Source organism: Rattus norvegicus, chromosome 7, assembly GCF_036323735.1.
Source record: "Rattus norvegicus strain BN/NHsdMcwi chromosome 7, GRCr8, whole genome shotgun sequence".
NCBI lineage: Eukaryota > Metazoa > Chordata > Mammalia > Rodentia > Muridae > Rattus > Rattus norvegicus.
The window spans coordinates 116,646,678-116,662,093 of NC_086025.1; the positions used below are offsets into that span (position 1 = coordinate 116,646,678).

A 15,416-nucleotide genomic window follows, 5' to 3' on the forward strand; every position below is an offset into this window, starting at 1 on the left:
TGTCCTAGAGCTCTCTCTGTAGACCAAGCTGGTCTTGAACTCATAGGGTTCCTGCCTCTGCCTCCCAAGTGCTAAGACTAAAGGTGTGTGCCACCACTGCCTGGCTGGTTCCTAGTTTTAAGCTTACAGTTTTAGCTCTTCAAAGGGAACTGAATGTAAGTAGTAGTAAATATTGGTAAATTTCCTGTGCGTTTTTACTTCCAAGTTTCTGAGACCTAGGTATGGTGGGGCACGCCTTTAAACCAAGCACTCAGGAGGCAGAGTCATGCGGCTCTCTGTGAGTTCTAGGTCAGCCTGGTCTACACAGTGAGACTATCTCTAAAATAAGTAAGTTTCTGAGGAACAGTTCTGCCTCTCCAGTATTCTAGAATCTTCTCTCACATCTGGCTTCTCCAACTTTACTCATTAAAATATTATTTTTTTCAGTTAAATATAATATTTAATTAATCTCTAAAATGACATGGCTGAAAGTGCCTCATCTTTGTTTGACAGATGCTTCAGGGGGTAACATGGCAGGGTTAGGGACAGCCCTGGACAAAGGGTTGACCAAACCATCAACCTTTTAAGGCTTCTAGGTGGCTCTAGATATGACCAGCAGTCAGGAAGGAGCTGTGAACTTTTGGGTGGAAGTGTGAAAACTAGAAACTCTGAGAAACAGCCCAGAATGCTGGCACACACCTTTAGTCTCAGCTCTCTGGGGGCAGAGACGGGGGATTCTTGTGAGTTCAAGGGCAGCCTGGTTTACATAGCTAGTTCTCGGCCAGCCGAGAACTACATAGAAAGATCCTGCATAGAGAGACTCCCAAAAGAAAAAATAAACAGTAGCAGAAGAAACTCTCAGAAGTCGAGTAAAAGCCCTAATTTAGTATCCTCTTATACCCCAGGACTGCTGTGCCAAGAGCTGGGAGCTGGTAGGAAAGGCCAAGCTGATATCCCACAAGGCCTTTCAGGTCCTCCTCCAGCCCTTCCACACAGTTCCATGTTTTCCCTTGCTTTCTGGCATTTATGTGGTGCCAGGTGATGGTTTAGGTAGTGGGTGGCTTCTATAGCTGAAGGCAGGCAGTTGGAAGCTGCCTCATAGCCTGCCCCCTGCAGGCCCAGAACCTGCTTTCTTTCTCTGGGTACCCAGAAACCAGAGCAGGGTCTGGTCTGGGTTGAGGCTCAGGTCTCGTCAAGCATTCATGGGGAATTATGAACTGTAGTGTAATCTCATTTATTGTACAGTGGGCAGAGCATTGGCTGCCCCACCTTGCCAGGGGCCAGTAGTCTCCACTCAGAATGTGGGGTCAGGTCTCACTTGCCCCCTCCCCCATTGCCCCGCATTCCCAGCTTCCCTCCTGGTTGGAGGGACACTTACTTTTGCAGTGTGTGACATTGGTGGAACCATCAAAATCGGTGCTGGTGTTGCCCGGACAGGAGATGCAATGGTTCTGGCCAAACTCGGGTTGATAGGTACCCACAGGACATCGGATGCACCGGTGGGTAGTGGTATTGTAGTGGTGGCCGGGAGAGCAGTGTACTGCAGAGGGGACATATGGGTGGGGTGCTGATGGGCGAGGATAGGGGAGCCCCTGTGCTCTCAAGACCCTACTCGCCAAAAGACCTCACTGATTTGTCTCACCATCATGGGTAAGTGAGCCCAAGCTGTATGCGTCATGGTGGGAGGGATTGTTCACATCAAGGGTATATGGGGCTCATATAATGACCATTTAAGGGTCAAACTTACTTGAGGGGTGCAGTAGGGGGTGACAGTCTGACAGGAGGGATTCAGGGCAGGAAGGGAGGGTTGGGGAAGTGGAGAGCTACAGCTGACATCTGTACCAAGTGAATGGGTAGTGGAGCAAAGATGGGGCTTTAGAGCTCTGTTCCTGGAACTGAATGGGAAGTGATACAGAGCAGCCTGTGTGTCAGGGGACCCTCTGCCTATGGTAGGCTCTGTGGCGTTGACAGTCCAGCCTTCTGGCCTTGACTGGCAGCACACAGGGTCACAGGGGGCGAACAGGACAGGGGATCGGGAGGGGAGGGTCAGAGAGTGAGTGAGGAGGGAGGGTCTGGTGCACTGGAGAGAGGAAGCCTGGCAGGGTGGCTTGGACTGGTATGTCTGTTAGGTGGGGCTCCTCTGCCACTGCCTGCCTATTATGTCCTCTCTTTGCCTCCCATCATCCTCTCTTCTCCTCCTTCCAACAGTCCACCTACTCCCTTGAGGTGCTGGTATCCCCCCTTTTGACACTCCTGGTGTTCCGCAGGTTTGAGTCTAGCTGCTGTCCCTTTCTGCGTGACATGGTACTGGTAACCCATGTCCACTGCTGGAGTCTCTGACTTTGGAGTTGGCCTTGCAAAGCAGAAAGTGGTGTGAGGGAACGTGTCCCTGGGTAGCTGGCCCCTTACCTTTGGCCTCACATTCCTGGAAAGAGGCAGTACCCGTCTGCTTGGTGAGCAGCCCACCTCCACAGGGGAAGCAGCCGGTACGCCCAGGCTCAGGCTGGTATGTGCCCACAGGGCAGGCCTGACAAGGCTTGAACCCATCCTCTGAGAAGAAGCCTGGAGAACACTGGCCTGGAAGTCAGAAGTTACGGTTCAGGTTGGGAGATGTGCTGCAGCTACTCAGATATGAGGGCTTGGCCCCACCCTCCCCGGAAAAGGTACCCCGGGGCAACTTGGAGATTGTAGGCCCTGGGTCTTGAGGCTGACGGTTGCTTACTGTATGGCTTTGCCAGCCTGCCCTCCCATCTCTCAGCAGCAGCATTGGCTGAGGCCAAGTAAGGAGCAAGGTCTGGGGTGCAGAGGAGGGGGTGTTCACACCCCAGCTTCCCAGGGGCAGGTCTCAGGTGCTCACAGAAGGAATAGCCTAGAGCCCTAGGCTGATGCTGTCTGATCTGTCAGCTGGACAGGTCAGAATAGGGGGAGGAGGGAGGGGAGGGTCTTTGAGGCCTGGCAGAGACAAAGAGGGATCACAAAAAAGCCACCCTGAGCTCAGCACTTCCACAGAAATGTGGGTGCAGATGTTCCAATATGGAGTGGGTTTAATGTCCTCTTGGCCCAGTCTCTGAGATTCTTTTTTTTTTTTTTTTTGGTTCTTTTTTTTCAGAGCTGGGGATCGAACCCAGGGCCTTGCGCTTCCTAGGCAAGCGCTCTACCACTGAGCTAAATCCCCAACCCCAGTCTCTGAGATTCTTAGCTTCCATCCAAGTGGAGACTTTCCCATCCCATGGCTACCGTGTGCTTTCACGGCCACCACTTCCCTAGGCATCACATTCCTGGGAGCCAGAAGATCAGGGAGTAGTGGCAACCACAGGGCCTCTGTGGTTAGACTCTGGGTGGGCTCTCTTGTGCCTTGGAGGTCTTGCTCCTCGCCCACCCTTCTGGACACTACCCCTCTCCAGAGTTGAGCCCTTGGTGTTTGTTCTCTAGAGTGGCCCAGTATGGCCCAGCGGGAGAGTCCAGTGGGGAACTCTGATCCATGTTGCAGAAGGGGCTGAGTGCCCCTGGTAAACTGACAACTGGCCTCTCAACCACCAACAGGGCAAACAACATGCTACTTGTTTATGTAGAGAGAGCTCTGGCTGAAGCCGATCTCCTGACTGGGGCGAAGCATCTCACAGAACGTGGAGTGTCATTTAAGCCTTCGTCTTTTCTGTTACGAGCCACACCTTGGTCTGTCAATGATTGTATGTACGTGCTGCTGTAAGGTCTTGTGCATGGCGACTCTGTGGAAACTGTGTCTTTGGAAGGGGTAGAACTTCAGACAAGGTCACAGCTTATGGCATTTGCTTTTGCTCAGGGAGCCTTATAAGGGGCTGATGGGCCCTGTCTGGAATGTGTCCCCACCCAACCCTCTCCCCTCCAGGTGGGTCACACTCGCCTCCACATTCGGATACGTTGCGGGCACCAGCCAGACCCAGCCCTTCGCTGCTGGGGCACGGCGTGCAGCTGAGCTGGCCTTCCATGTCCTGGTAGGTTCCCGACACACACGGCACGCATTGGCCTGGCTCACTACTGAAGTAGGTGCCAGGAGCACATGGTACTGCAGAGGCAGAGCAGAGAGACGTGGGTCAGGGGCCATCCCCGTGTGCAGACAGGACACAGCCCTAGTTCCCCAGGCTCTAAGCATCTATCCAGAAGAGTGGAGAGCACCCAGGTGGCAGGCATCTATGAGGATCTTATGGGCTACATCCTGATGCTCTTTCTAGAGTGTTCTGCACAGCCCTTCCCCACAGCTGTGCTCTGGGCTCCATCTGGACTTCCGTGCCTCTGACCTACACCCTGCTCTCAGCCTGACTTTTTGGTTTTATCCAATATCCCTGTCCCCTATATATCTCTACCAGGACTTCCCACCCCAAACCTCTTTTTCCTTTCCTGCCTGTTTGGAGAAGCTGGCACCTAAGAACACAGCCTGGGGACCAGTAGAAGGCGTGGGTGAGGACAGCTGAGGCAGACAGACTACTGTGGAGTAACACAGAGATGAAGGGCTCCAGAGAGCCAGGGCCATGGGCTGCTGAGAGCCACAGAAGATGCCCATAAGAAGCTGTAAGGGGGGGTTGGGGATTTAGCTCAGTGGTAGAGCGTTTGCCTACCAAGCGCAAGGCCCTGGCTTCGGTCCCCAGCTCCGAAAAAAAGAAAAAAGAAAAAAAAAAAAAAAAGAAGCTGTAAGGGAAAGGGGAGCCATGTTTGTCACTGCAGGAGGCGGGTGCAGATGTGTGAAGGAGGCTGAGGAAGATCCCTGAGGTTCCCAAGTGGACACGTGGGTGGATATGGACTGCATATTCACCTCAGACACACAGAATCAGACAGACAGACACACAGACAGACAGGCAGGCAGACAGAAACACAGAGATAGACACAGAAATGGACGGGGGGGGGGAGTGCACACATGTGTGTACACAGAGAGCAGATATGACACAGTGTCCATAGCTGGAATTACTCAATTTTTTTTGTTTTTTTGACTAGGTTTCTGAAAACTGGAAATGACTCCCAGATAAGTTGTTAAAGGTAAGAGAATGACATCACCAAGCCCCTCACTGTCCCACATGGAACTCGTGCACATGCACATGCCCTTTGTACGGAGTTCCTGACGATGTTTCTTCAGGCCTGTCCAACACTTTCCTAGGAGCAGGATAAGCATCTGCATGTCCCTCAGCCCCTCTCCCTCGACTTCCTGGACACACCCTCGGAGTACCCCTGAAGTCTTTCCCTAGTCACTCTCCTGATGGTGAGGTACCTGCTTCCAGGCTGCAGTCAGCCTTTCTTCCGTGGTCAACTCCCTGCACACAGCCTCAAGGAGACAGTCTCGCTAACACAGAGGCTCTGACACACCGAGGCTCACTCACCTAGGGCACGAGGGACTCAGAGCTGCATCTGTGGCCATATCATCTCGCCCGTGTGTGCACTGGCCTGCTCACTGCCCCTCATCCTCACGAGGACTAGGACTCTGCCTGGAGAGCCACCACCCAAGCCTTATGCTGTCAGTGAATCTGCTCTCTCTAACAGGGCATTCCCAAGTGATACTGCCTGGGTCTGCCTATAGTTACTGCCTCTGGTCTTTCTCCTATAGCTTGCTGGTCCTGGTCTCTTGTGGTTTGCCCTGGAGTTATCTGTATTTTGATGCTAATTCCACTGACCCAAGGACAGCTGCCTAGTCACTTACTCAGGACTTAAGTGACTTCACCAGAACCTTCTCCCCATTTAATTTGTAAAATACAGGTGAGGGCAGGTACAGGATAGAAGGAGGCCTGTCATTGGATGAGAAGGAAGGATGGGTGGGAGAAAAGTTTGAAGGAAGAGGAGGAGACAGGAACGGAAGAGAGGAGGAGATGAGAGAGTAGCCGTGGTGGGGACAACAATGGAGGATTCCACTCTGTACCTTTACAGGTTGTTATGAATGTTCTTAAGGGATGGATGTGTACAAGGCTTTGCATGTTTAGGTGGGCAATTATATCTTATCAATTGGACCAAAGGTTATTATGTTGTTATGTTCTTTCATGCAGCGATTTAAGTGTAAGAGAGTTTGTGGCTGCTAGAGGCGTTGGTCCGCCTCGGAATTGGGATGTGTGCTCTGGCAAGATATCTACCAGATATCATGGGGCACTGCGGTGTAGACCTAGTGGGGGATTAAAGACAGCCTTTTATTTTTTGTATTTTTTGTATTTTTTTTTGGTTCTTTTTTTCGGAGCTGGGGACCGAACCCAGGGCCTTGTGCTTCCTAGGTAATATTTTTTGTAATTTTACAACAGATTTCTTGGATGGTACTCTGGGGCTGGGGGAGGGAATGGGGGGAGGTTAGGAAGCACTATAGGCCTCTACCTCCCAGTTCCTCAGTCTGAGGGCTCAGCTCACACCACCTCCTTTTGAACCACACTGCAGACTAGAGCCCAGTCTGGTCCCCAGGGGACTCGTGCCTCACTCCTGTGACTTCGCTGCACTGCCCTGGGTCTGTTCCCTCTTCTCAGAAGAGAAGGAGTGTGCTCTAACTGATGGTGGTAAGAACAAATGCTCTCTTCCTCCGCAGGCCGGTCCCTCTGTTCCCGCCATGTGCCCTGCATCTGACTTCCCTGAGGTCACTGCTGTTCACTGGGCTACTAGTGCTGGCCCACGAGTAGGGACTCACCACACTTGCCATCCTGTAGTATTTGGCCTATGCCACATGTCCCGGTCCCCTCCGGTGCCTTGGCTGGCCGCTGGGCCACCTCGTACTCAGTGCCGGAGACCTGGACGTAGAACTGGTGCCGGCCGATGGACTTCCGCAGAGTCTTGATGGCAGCCTGCAGGCTCTGCTCGGCACGCTTCCGCATGCAGTCTGCTTCGCAGGAGCCTGCAGGGGTGAAGGGACCCAGTGAGAGAGAGTAGCTAATGGCTGCCTTCTCTGCTGGGGACTCCCCCAGCAAGGCCCTGTGCTAAGCTTCTGCCTAAACCATGTCAGTACATCCACAGTAGACCCCGGTTGGGGTATGATGGGGGGCACTAGAGGTGTCAGACAGAAATAAAAAGTTGAGGGTCTAAGAGGTCACAGAGTAGATCTGAGTTTGAGCAAAGTGCCCATTCTTGATTTCTGCCACTGTCTCCAGGGTAGTGTCCGGCTTTGATATGAGTAGATATAGTGTCCCCCAGGGTTGGACAGATGGCTTAGTTGGTTAAAGGTTTGTCATGCAGTCATGAAGAGCTGAGTTCTGATCCCCCAGATCCTAAGTACCCACATAAAAAACCAGGTGGATGTGTAACCCCAGCACTGGAGTAGGTAGACAGGTGAATCTTCAGAGCTCGTGGCCAGCCAATCTCTAGAGTCAAAAGAGTTCAATGTTCAGGGAGAGATCCCATCTCTAAAAATAAGGGTCAGGCGTGGCTACTTGCCTTTAATCATGGCACTAAGGAAAAAGGATCTCTGTGAGTTTTGAGGCCAGCCTGTTCTACATTGCAAGTTCCAGGCCAGCCAGGGCTAACTAGTGAGATGTGTCTCAAAAAAAAAAAGTGACATATTGGTTGTTGGCCTTCACAGGCTTGTTCCCCCGATGTGCACCGGCACTCCTGACCTCCTCTTTGCCATAAAAGTTTGAAGGCATGGTCCCTAGCTAAGCAGTGCTGTTTGGAGAGGTTCTGAAACCTTCAGTGGTGGGGCTTAGCTAGAGGAAATAGGCAACGGAGGCAGATCCTCGAGGGGCTTAGTCCCTCTCTGTCTCTCTCTGCTTTCTGCTCGTCTCTGCTCTTCTTCCTTGCCGATCCCTGGGTGACAGCGTCTTGTTCTCTCTGACCCCTCTGCCTTTACCTGCTCTGTTCCTCTCCCTGGACCCCATTCCTCGCCACTTCTACCAGATAACTTTAGATTTCAGTCTCTAGTTTAGAAGGCTTCCAACACCTTTCCTTCCCTATGTATTCTCCAAGCCCTGCCACCTAGTCTCGCCCAGCATCGCTGGCATGCCCACATCTGCCTCCCCATAGATGAGAGTGCTTCTAGGGCAGCAGCCATGGCCACAATGCCCATGGCCCAGACAAGGCACATCCTGCCACGGCACAGCTGCCAAAAGCAATCAGTTCTGTCACTGCCTACCACTAGAGCCAGGTAGGGTGGGTGTGTACCCCAGCATTCAAGAAGTGGAGGGAGGAGGATTAGGAGTTGAAGATTATTCTCAGCTGCATATTGGCTTTGAGGATTGCCTGAGCTACATAAGACCCTGTCTTAAGAGCAAACAACCCAAGCTAGGCATGGTGACACATACCTCTCATCCCAGCACTCTGGAGGCTTAGGCAGGAGGATCTCTGTGAGTTTGAGTCTAGCCTGGTCTACATAGAGAGTTCCAGTACAGCTAGGGCTACATAATAGAACCTGTCTCAAAAGGACGACGACGACTACTACTACTACTACCACCACCACCACCACCACCACCACCACCACCACCACCACCACCACCATCACCTACAACAACAACAACAACAACAATAATAAAAATAACAGTAGTAAACAAACCACCTATTACCAACCACTCACCTAGAGCTAAGAAGGCTTGCCTGTATGAGGGCTCCATATCACAAGTTCTTCTTGCTGGCTGGGAAGAGGGCCTGGTTTGGCTACTACCCCTGACCTTCCTGCCCTAGCAGGCACATAGAGTTGGGGTACTTTGCTGTCTCTGCCCCTTAGCTGTACTCCAAGTGTTTACCTTGCACTGCCTTCTGCACTCAGGGCTACAGAGCTTGACCCGCAGTGTGCATCGCTTCCCCAAAGCCCTGACTTCCCTATGGCTCACTGAGCCTTATGTCTACTGGACTCGCAGTCTCTGAGAAGACTTCACTCACCTGAGGCCTCTTCCACCTTCATCTCTACCTCAAACTCTGCCGTGATGTGGGACACCTCCTTGGAGGGGGACTTGCGGCCTCGACGCCTCTTCTTGGAGGAGTCGCACTTGAGGGTCACGAAAGTCACGTGGCAGTTGTCTGAACAGAGAAGAGTACACTGTGGCAAAGGTGATCTGGGTCAGAAGCAGGGTCCTTCCTAGTCCCACATGCTAACTGCCATGGGCAGGGTCCTTCCGGGCCATGGGACAGATAGACACTGTGGTGGTCTGAATAAGTGTGCCCTCCCCCATGAGCCCTTACACAGGGAGTGACACTATTAGGAGGTGTGGCCTTGTTGGAGGAAGTGTGTCACTGTGGAAGTGGCTTGGAGGTCTCCTATGCACAAACTATGCCCAGTGTGACACACAGTTCCCTTCTGCTGCCTGCAGATGAAGTTGTAGACCTCTCAGCTCCTTCTCCAGCACCATACACACCTGCTTGCACTCCACCATGCTTCCTGCCATGGTGATAATGGACTAAACTTCTGAACCTGTAAGTCAGCCCCAATTAAACGTTTTCCTTTATAAGAGCTGCCTTGGTCATGGTGTCTCTTTATAGCAATAAAACCCTAAGTCAGACACCAGACCAGAGCTGCATGGGGTTCGAAAGGGACTGAGGGCTGAAGTGAGTCTTGAGTCCAGCCTTGAGTGACATCCCACTGTATATAGAGGTACCTCATAATAGCGAGGAGCCCATGTGTCTGCTTGGCACCCGCTGAGGGTTTGGCCAGGAGACCCTACACCCCAGGTAAAGCCAGCTGAGGGCTGAGTTTTGCAAGTCTGTGGAAGGATCTCCAGAGCCCAGAGATAAAGGCTTCACTCCGGCCTTTCGCCGTGCTGTTAGCTGCTTTTCTCCCAGACTGAGACCTGAAATCTCTTCCATCAGGGCTCCATCAAGCCATAAAGAATGTGTGTGTGTGTGTGTGTGTGTGTGTGTGTGTGTGTGTGTGTGTGTGTCTGTCTGTCTGTCTGTCTGTCTGTCTGTCTGTGTGACAGTGGCCTGTTAGGTGCTGTAGTACCCATGTGTCCCACTCATGACTATTGCAGTGTGGGCCAGACATGTCTCAGAGAGCTTAGGAATCCTGGTAGAGGACAGACAGGTGGGTGCCTCTGCGTGGCAACCCAACCCGGAAGGCCTGGGCACTTCTTCGCTTTCTAGGTAAGCAAGAGAGGCAGCCCACTTACCTAAAAGGGGATGCCTCAGGGTATCCTTCGCTCGCTCCTGGCTGCGGGGCCGCAGGTGGCACTTGGCATCTCTGATCTTGAAGCGGGCCTTCTGTCTGATGGGGGTGGTGGGGGCATCTGGGGAAAGCCAAAATTCCCCCAGGTGGCGGCCTCTCCTGTGGGCAAGGAGGTAGTGGGGGACGGGGGCTGCCAGAGGACAGGTCCTTCTGGAGCTAGCTGGGGCTTGGTGTGGGCCCTTCTGCCCCGGCAGCCCTCCTGGGTGGAAGAACTTCCCCTGACCCACTTATTATTCTCTCTCTAAGACCTGAAACAAGTGTACGCATGGCTGGTGTGGTCAAGCTCAAGGCCAGGGGCCAGGCAGAGGTCTTCTATGGGGAGGAAGGAGTGCTGCTCACCTCCGCCTTCAGGGCCTAACTCATAGACAGGACTTGTCCTTGTAGGAAAGAGGAGGGAGGAAAAGTGTGAGGAAGGGAGGGGCTTCAAACCCTAGGACACTTAGGGCCTCTCCAGAGCAGAGCCCAGCTCCACAGACTGGAGTCCTATGACCTTGAATTCTCAGAACCCATCTTAGATGTCTTAGTCACAACTTCCTAGCATTCTGAGCTATATGGGAGCAGAGTCAGTTCTGAGAGGCAGGGACCCTGAGCACCTCTTAGACATAGTGTTCAAGGGCATCTCTGTGGCCTAAGATCAGGGCTATCCTTTGCTACATAGCTTGTTCAAGGCCAGCCTGGGCTACATGAGCCCCTGTCTCAAACAATGGCAGTAGCAGAGGGCTGTGGGATCTTAACATTTGGCAGTTACTAAATCACTATACTACTGTGACCTCAGTTAGAAAGGCCCTCTTCTGGCTCCCTGACTGTGGGCTGGGCCTCAGCCTCCAGGCTGCAAGGTCCTGGCCCTCTCATGTTTCCAGAATCCTAAGCCGTGATGGGCAGGGCCCAGAAAGGGAAATGCTTCCCTGAGCAATCGTCGTCCCTCTCCTGACTCATGCACTGGATAAAAACAGAAAGGGCTATTCAGTTGTTCAGAGTGGACGCCCACGGTTACCTGAGCAGCCGGGCCCCACACTGGAGCTGGTGCCATTGCGCTTCGGTGGTGCCTTGCCCTGGAGACCTGGAACACCACAGCTCAGGATGTAGCTGGTTTCTGAGTCTGTGGAGAGGCCAGTGGGTAAGGTTAGCCAGGGTGTACCTCCCTTCTAGGGGCTCAGATTCCTGAGGTCTCCAAGCAGTTGCTGAATGAAGGTCAAGACTGACCCCTGCAGATGTGGTCCAGGTCTACAGAGAGCCAGGGAGCCAGCTGTCTAGGAGCATTCCTGACTGGGAGCTCCACACTGGGCTCTGTCCTGCTGAGCAGGGGCAGGCAGGTGTGTACCCCAGGAAGCAGCACGTTAACCCATCCCATCCCAGAGGGCCAGGGGTTACCTGGCATGAAGAGACTCTGGCCCAGGCAGGACAGGAAGCAGTTTTCCACTCCACCCACCTTGCCACAGGACAGCTGGGCCTGGGCAGAGGCCTTGGACCGAGACAGGCACCCGCTCATCTCTGAGGAAAAGAGACACACAGAGGGCTTTAGTGAAGCCAGAGGACCGTGTGGTGCTAGCAGGGGGCTCTGAACATGGATCAGTCCAGTCTCCCAACCTCCTCACAGGGCCAGACAGTAGCAGGAAGACACTGCAGATCCATTTGGCAATATCAGGTACTGGCTACTGACAGCCAACTTATTTTGTCCCCCTATTATCCTGCTCTTGGCTGTCTGAAGAAGGGCCATGCGCATCCTCAGACAGAAGCTCCTGAAGGCAGACCTGTCCTTAGAGCTAGTGTCTGACTTCCTCACACACGCAGGCCAAACACCAATGCATACGCCATAAAAGTAAATAAATAAATAAGATTAAAAACATCCTCAGGAAAGGGGCTGGGGAGATGGCTCAGGCTGTAAAGTGCCTTTTTCAGTGCAAGCTCAAGGACCTACGCTCGGATTCACCAGCATGTAAAAGCCATGTGTGACAGCACATGGGGTGAGCGTCGGTGGGGGTGGTGTCGGAGACAGATGGACCTCAGTCATCAGCCAGCCTAGCTCAGTGAATTCCAGGTTCAGTGAGAGTCCCTGCCTCAAAAGAATAAGGTGGAGGACAAGAAAGACTCCCAGTTTTGGCTTCTGGCTACCACACTCACATGGACACATTGGCATGTGTACCAAACACACACATCAGATATGCACATATACCACAGCTAGCTAGCTAGATGATAGATAGATAGATAGATAGATAGATAGATAGATAGATAGATAGGGAAGGTAGCATGCACTTAGTAGGCATCTGATAGTAATTGATGGGCTCTGAGTCAGAACAGGCAGAGTGCCACACATTCTGAGCCAGTGCCCAAGCCAAGCCACTCCAATGACCAGACTACAAGGCTCCATCAAGCCATATCCTTCCACAAGCAGGACAAGTCACACTTAGACTCTCTCTAGTCCAAACCTAACACTGCCTGAAACAAATTTACCTCACACTTGTCTCTGAGGATCCGAGCATGCTGTTGCTCAGTGAGCAAGCCTGGAACACAACCCCACCTCCACCCCCGAGGTCGCTGCTCCACTTACTGTGTGAGGTGCTGAGTGGCCAGTGCTTTCCTTGGGATTCTGAGCCTACTTTCTTACAGCTCGCTCTCCCCAGGGCATCACCAGTTCCTACAGTCATCCTGAACCTTTGATCCAGAATCGAGCCTAGGACTTCACACATGCTAGTTAAGTCTCTGACGTTGAGCTGAGCTCCTGGCCCCAGCCAACCTGCTTCTTCTTAAATTTTTATGTGTATGGGTGGTTTTTTAGCTCCATGTGTGCCTGTGTACCAAGGTGTGTGTCTGGGGTCCATAAAGGTAAAAAGAGGGTGTTGGAGTCTCTCAAACTACCCTGTAGGTGCCAAGATCTATCTTGGGTCCTCTGGAAGAGCAGGCAATGCTTTTAACTGTTGAGCTATGTCTCCAGCCCCTCCTGACTTCTTCCTTGACAAGCCCTTATTTTCTTGGTGCTATGCTTGGCCAAGGAAAAACTTCACTGTACAGGATTCTATTCATTTGCCCAGGGCCAGGAGATGGCTCAGCTGGTAAAATCTTTGCTCCACAAGTATGAGGACCTGTGTCTTAGGGTTTCCATCTTCATGAAGAGACACCATGACCAAGGCAACTCTTAGAAAGGACAACACCTAATTAGGGCTGGCTTACAGGTTCAGAGTCCATTATCATCAAGAGAGGAAACATGGCAGCACTGTAGGCAGACATGGTGCTGGAGAAGGAGTTGAGAGTCCTAGGTCTTGATCCAACTGCAGCCAAGAAAGGACTGTACCTGGAGCAGCTAGGAGGAGGGTCTCAGAGCCCACCCCACAGTGACACACTTCCTCTAACAAGGCCATACCTACCCCAACAAGACCACACCTCCTAATTGCACCACTCCCTGGGCCAAGCATATTCAAACCACCAGAATGTGAGTTTGATCCCAAGAACGCACTTAAAAGAAGCTGGGTGTGATGCATGGGATTGTAGCCCCAGTACTGGGGAAGCCAACTGGCAATTTTGCTTGAGTGGTAGAGGAAGGCGTCTGATGCCCTGCTTGGGCTTCTCCATGGGTGAGCATCTACGTAGTCATGTGGTGGTTCATGCCACCCATTGAATGCACCAAGACCCCACTGTTCTATTTCTGAATTGCACAGTGAATTCTGTGCACATCATGTGAGTTACCTCCCAAGACAGCTGTTAACAGGAAAGAAAAAAATGAACTCATGAGAGGTGCCGTTAGTCTGAACACGCAGGAATTACTCAGCTGGTGAGCCAGTTGTCTGTGGCTACAGATGACAGGGTAAATGTTTACAGAAAGCCACAGTGGAGCTTTTAGAGCAACTCGGGAGTGCTAAGAAAAACTAAGCACTTTATGGTGCTCAGCTGAACCCAGATGTCCACCATTCAGGAGCCAGAAGTCGCTGGAAGTGGTTTCCCAGATCACCACCCTCAACGGGCTGCTTTGACCTGAGAACTAAGGTCAGGGCTTCAGCTGGCACAGACAGCCAAATCCTATGCACCATCATAGACACTCTACCTGGTGGCAGTCTGATCCTAAGGGTCAGGAGGATGCTATCTGCCCCAGGGGGCCCCCATACATACATGGCTGCTAACACCTTCTTGACACCCCACCCTGTGGCACCAAAACAGCCAGGGAAGGTTTTCCTGTGTCCCAGCAATTCATTACTGTGCTGGAACCAGCTTAGCCCCAGACAGATATAAAGACAGGCTGGAAATATGCTTTAGGCTACCCTCGGGGGCCCTTGGTAGGCAGAAACAGTCAGAGTTGTTTTTAGATGAGCTGAAGGAGTCCTGCTGAGAAGGATCCTTGCACTCTCAGGAGCTGGAAAAAGATTTCCTGCCTTCACATCTGGGGCACTCTCGGCAAGTAATAGACTCATTTTATTGGAGGAGTTTGTCATGGAGTGCTTAGAAACGCCACTGTCTCTATTATCCTTGCTGCCCTGGAAGACCAGGAATGAATTTTCCAGAATGTAAAGTCACCATGGAGTGTCCTTAGCTGAGGCTCTTCAGAGACTGTCCCAGTGCACTGAAACTGACTACCCAGGATTCAGAGCTGATGGCTGAGGTCACACAGACAGCTTAGCCAAAGACCATAGGAGGAAACCTACTCAGAGGTCGGTTACTGCAGAGCTCCGTGGGCATGCTCCTTGAGACATGCTCACACTTCAGTCTTTTTTAAACGACAGGGGCTCACATAGGTAGCCCAGTTTGGCCCGAGTTGCCATGGAGCTAAGGAGAATCTTGAACTTCTGGTCCTTCTGCCAGGGCCTCCCAAGCTTTGAGATGACAAGTGTGGTCACCACACCCAGCTGTCTTTGTCTTCTCATGATGGTTCCCACTGTTGGGATTTAAGGTTCAACCTTTCTGACTTAACCTACCCAGCATAACAACCTAGTTGTACCTCACCTTGGCTGGGATAGCTGCTCTCTGAACTCTGGGATCAGATCTCCATTTAGTGCTAATTTGAAAACCACGTGCCGTGCTCTTTGTGAACAGAGAAAGAGGGAAAGGCTCCAGCATTGTGAGAAGTAGCCTTGGGGATCCCTGCCAGGCACCAGTGTGTGACTGTCACCCCCTCTTCTCCAGCCTGGCACCACTGAGAAGGGTCACATCTCACAGGAGAAGCTGGCTAGTTGATATTGCAAGGACCAGGCTGACTGCTCTGTGGGAGCTCAGAGATCTTTCCAACTTCAGGACCTTCCACTGCAACATTCTCAGTGACCTGCGCTCTCCTTCCGGGAAATGGAGTCACGGGGTCCTTTTGAGGGGTGTGGTAATAAGGGGTGATTAGATCACAGGATTGGTTGGGCCATCCATGGGGGCCAGGCAATCC

The 15,416-nt window shown here is 52.2% G+C and overlaps 1 protein-coding gene across 5 annotated transcripts in view; it reads right to left on the minus strand.

The window, feature by feature from the left end:
• Positions 1 to 15,416, minus strand: part of Scube1 (signal peptide, CUB domain and EGF like domain containing 1) — a 121,960-nt gene that overhangs the window by 7,651 nt on the left and 98,893 nt on the right. For 4 of the 5 annotated variants that reach the window (XM_039079288.2, XM_039079290.2, XM_006242092.5 and 1 more), the window contains 8 exons: positions 11,432 to 11,551; positions 11,055 to 11,159; positions 10,005 to 10,121; positions 8,782 to 8,919; positions 6,605 to 6,808; positions 3,863 to 4,024; positions 2,389 to 2,556; positions 1,358 to 1,519 (listed from right to left, as the gene is read on the minus strand). In XM_039079288.2, coding sequence (XP_038935216.1) covers positions 1,358 to 1,519; positions 2,389 to 2,556; positions 3,863 to 4,024; positions 6,605 to 6,808; positions 8,782 to 8,919; positions 10,005 to 10,121; positions 11,055 to 11,159; positions 11,432 to 11,551 — 1,176 coding nt within the window. Of the gene's footprint in view, positions 1 to 1,357; positions 1,520 to 2,388; positions 2,557 to 3,862; positions 4,025 to 6,604; positions 6,809 to 8,781; positions 8,920 to 10,004; positions 10,160 to 11,054; positions 11,160 to 11,431; positions 11,552 to 15,416 lie in introns of those variants that run through there. The other variant, XM_039079292.2, reaches the window with a different exon arrangement.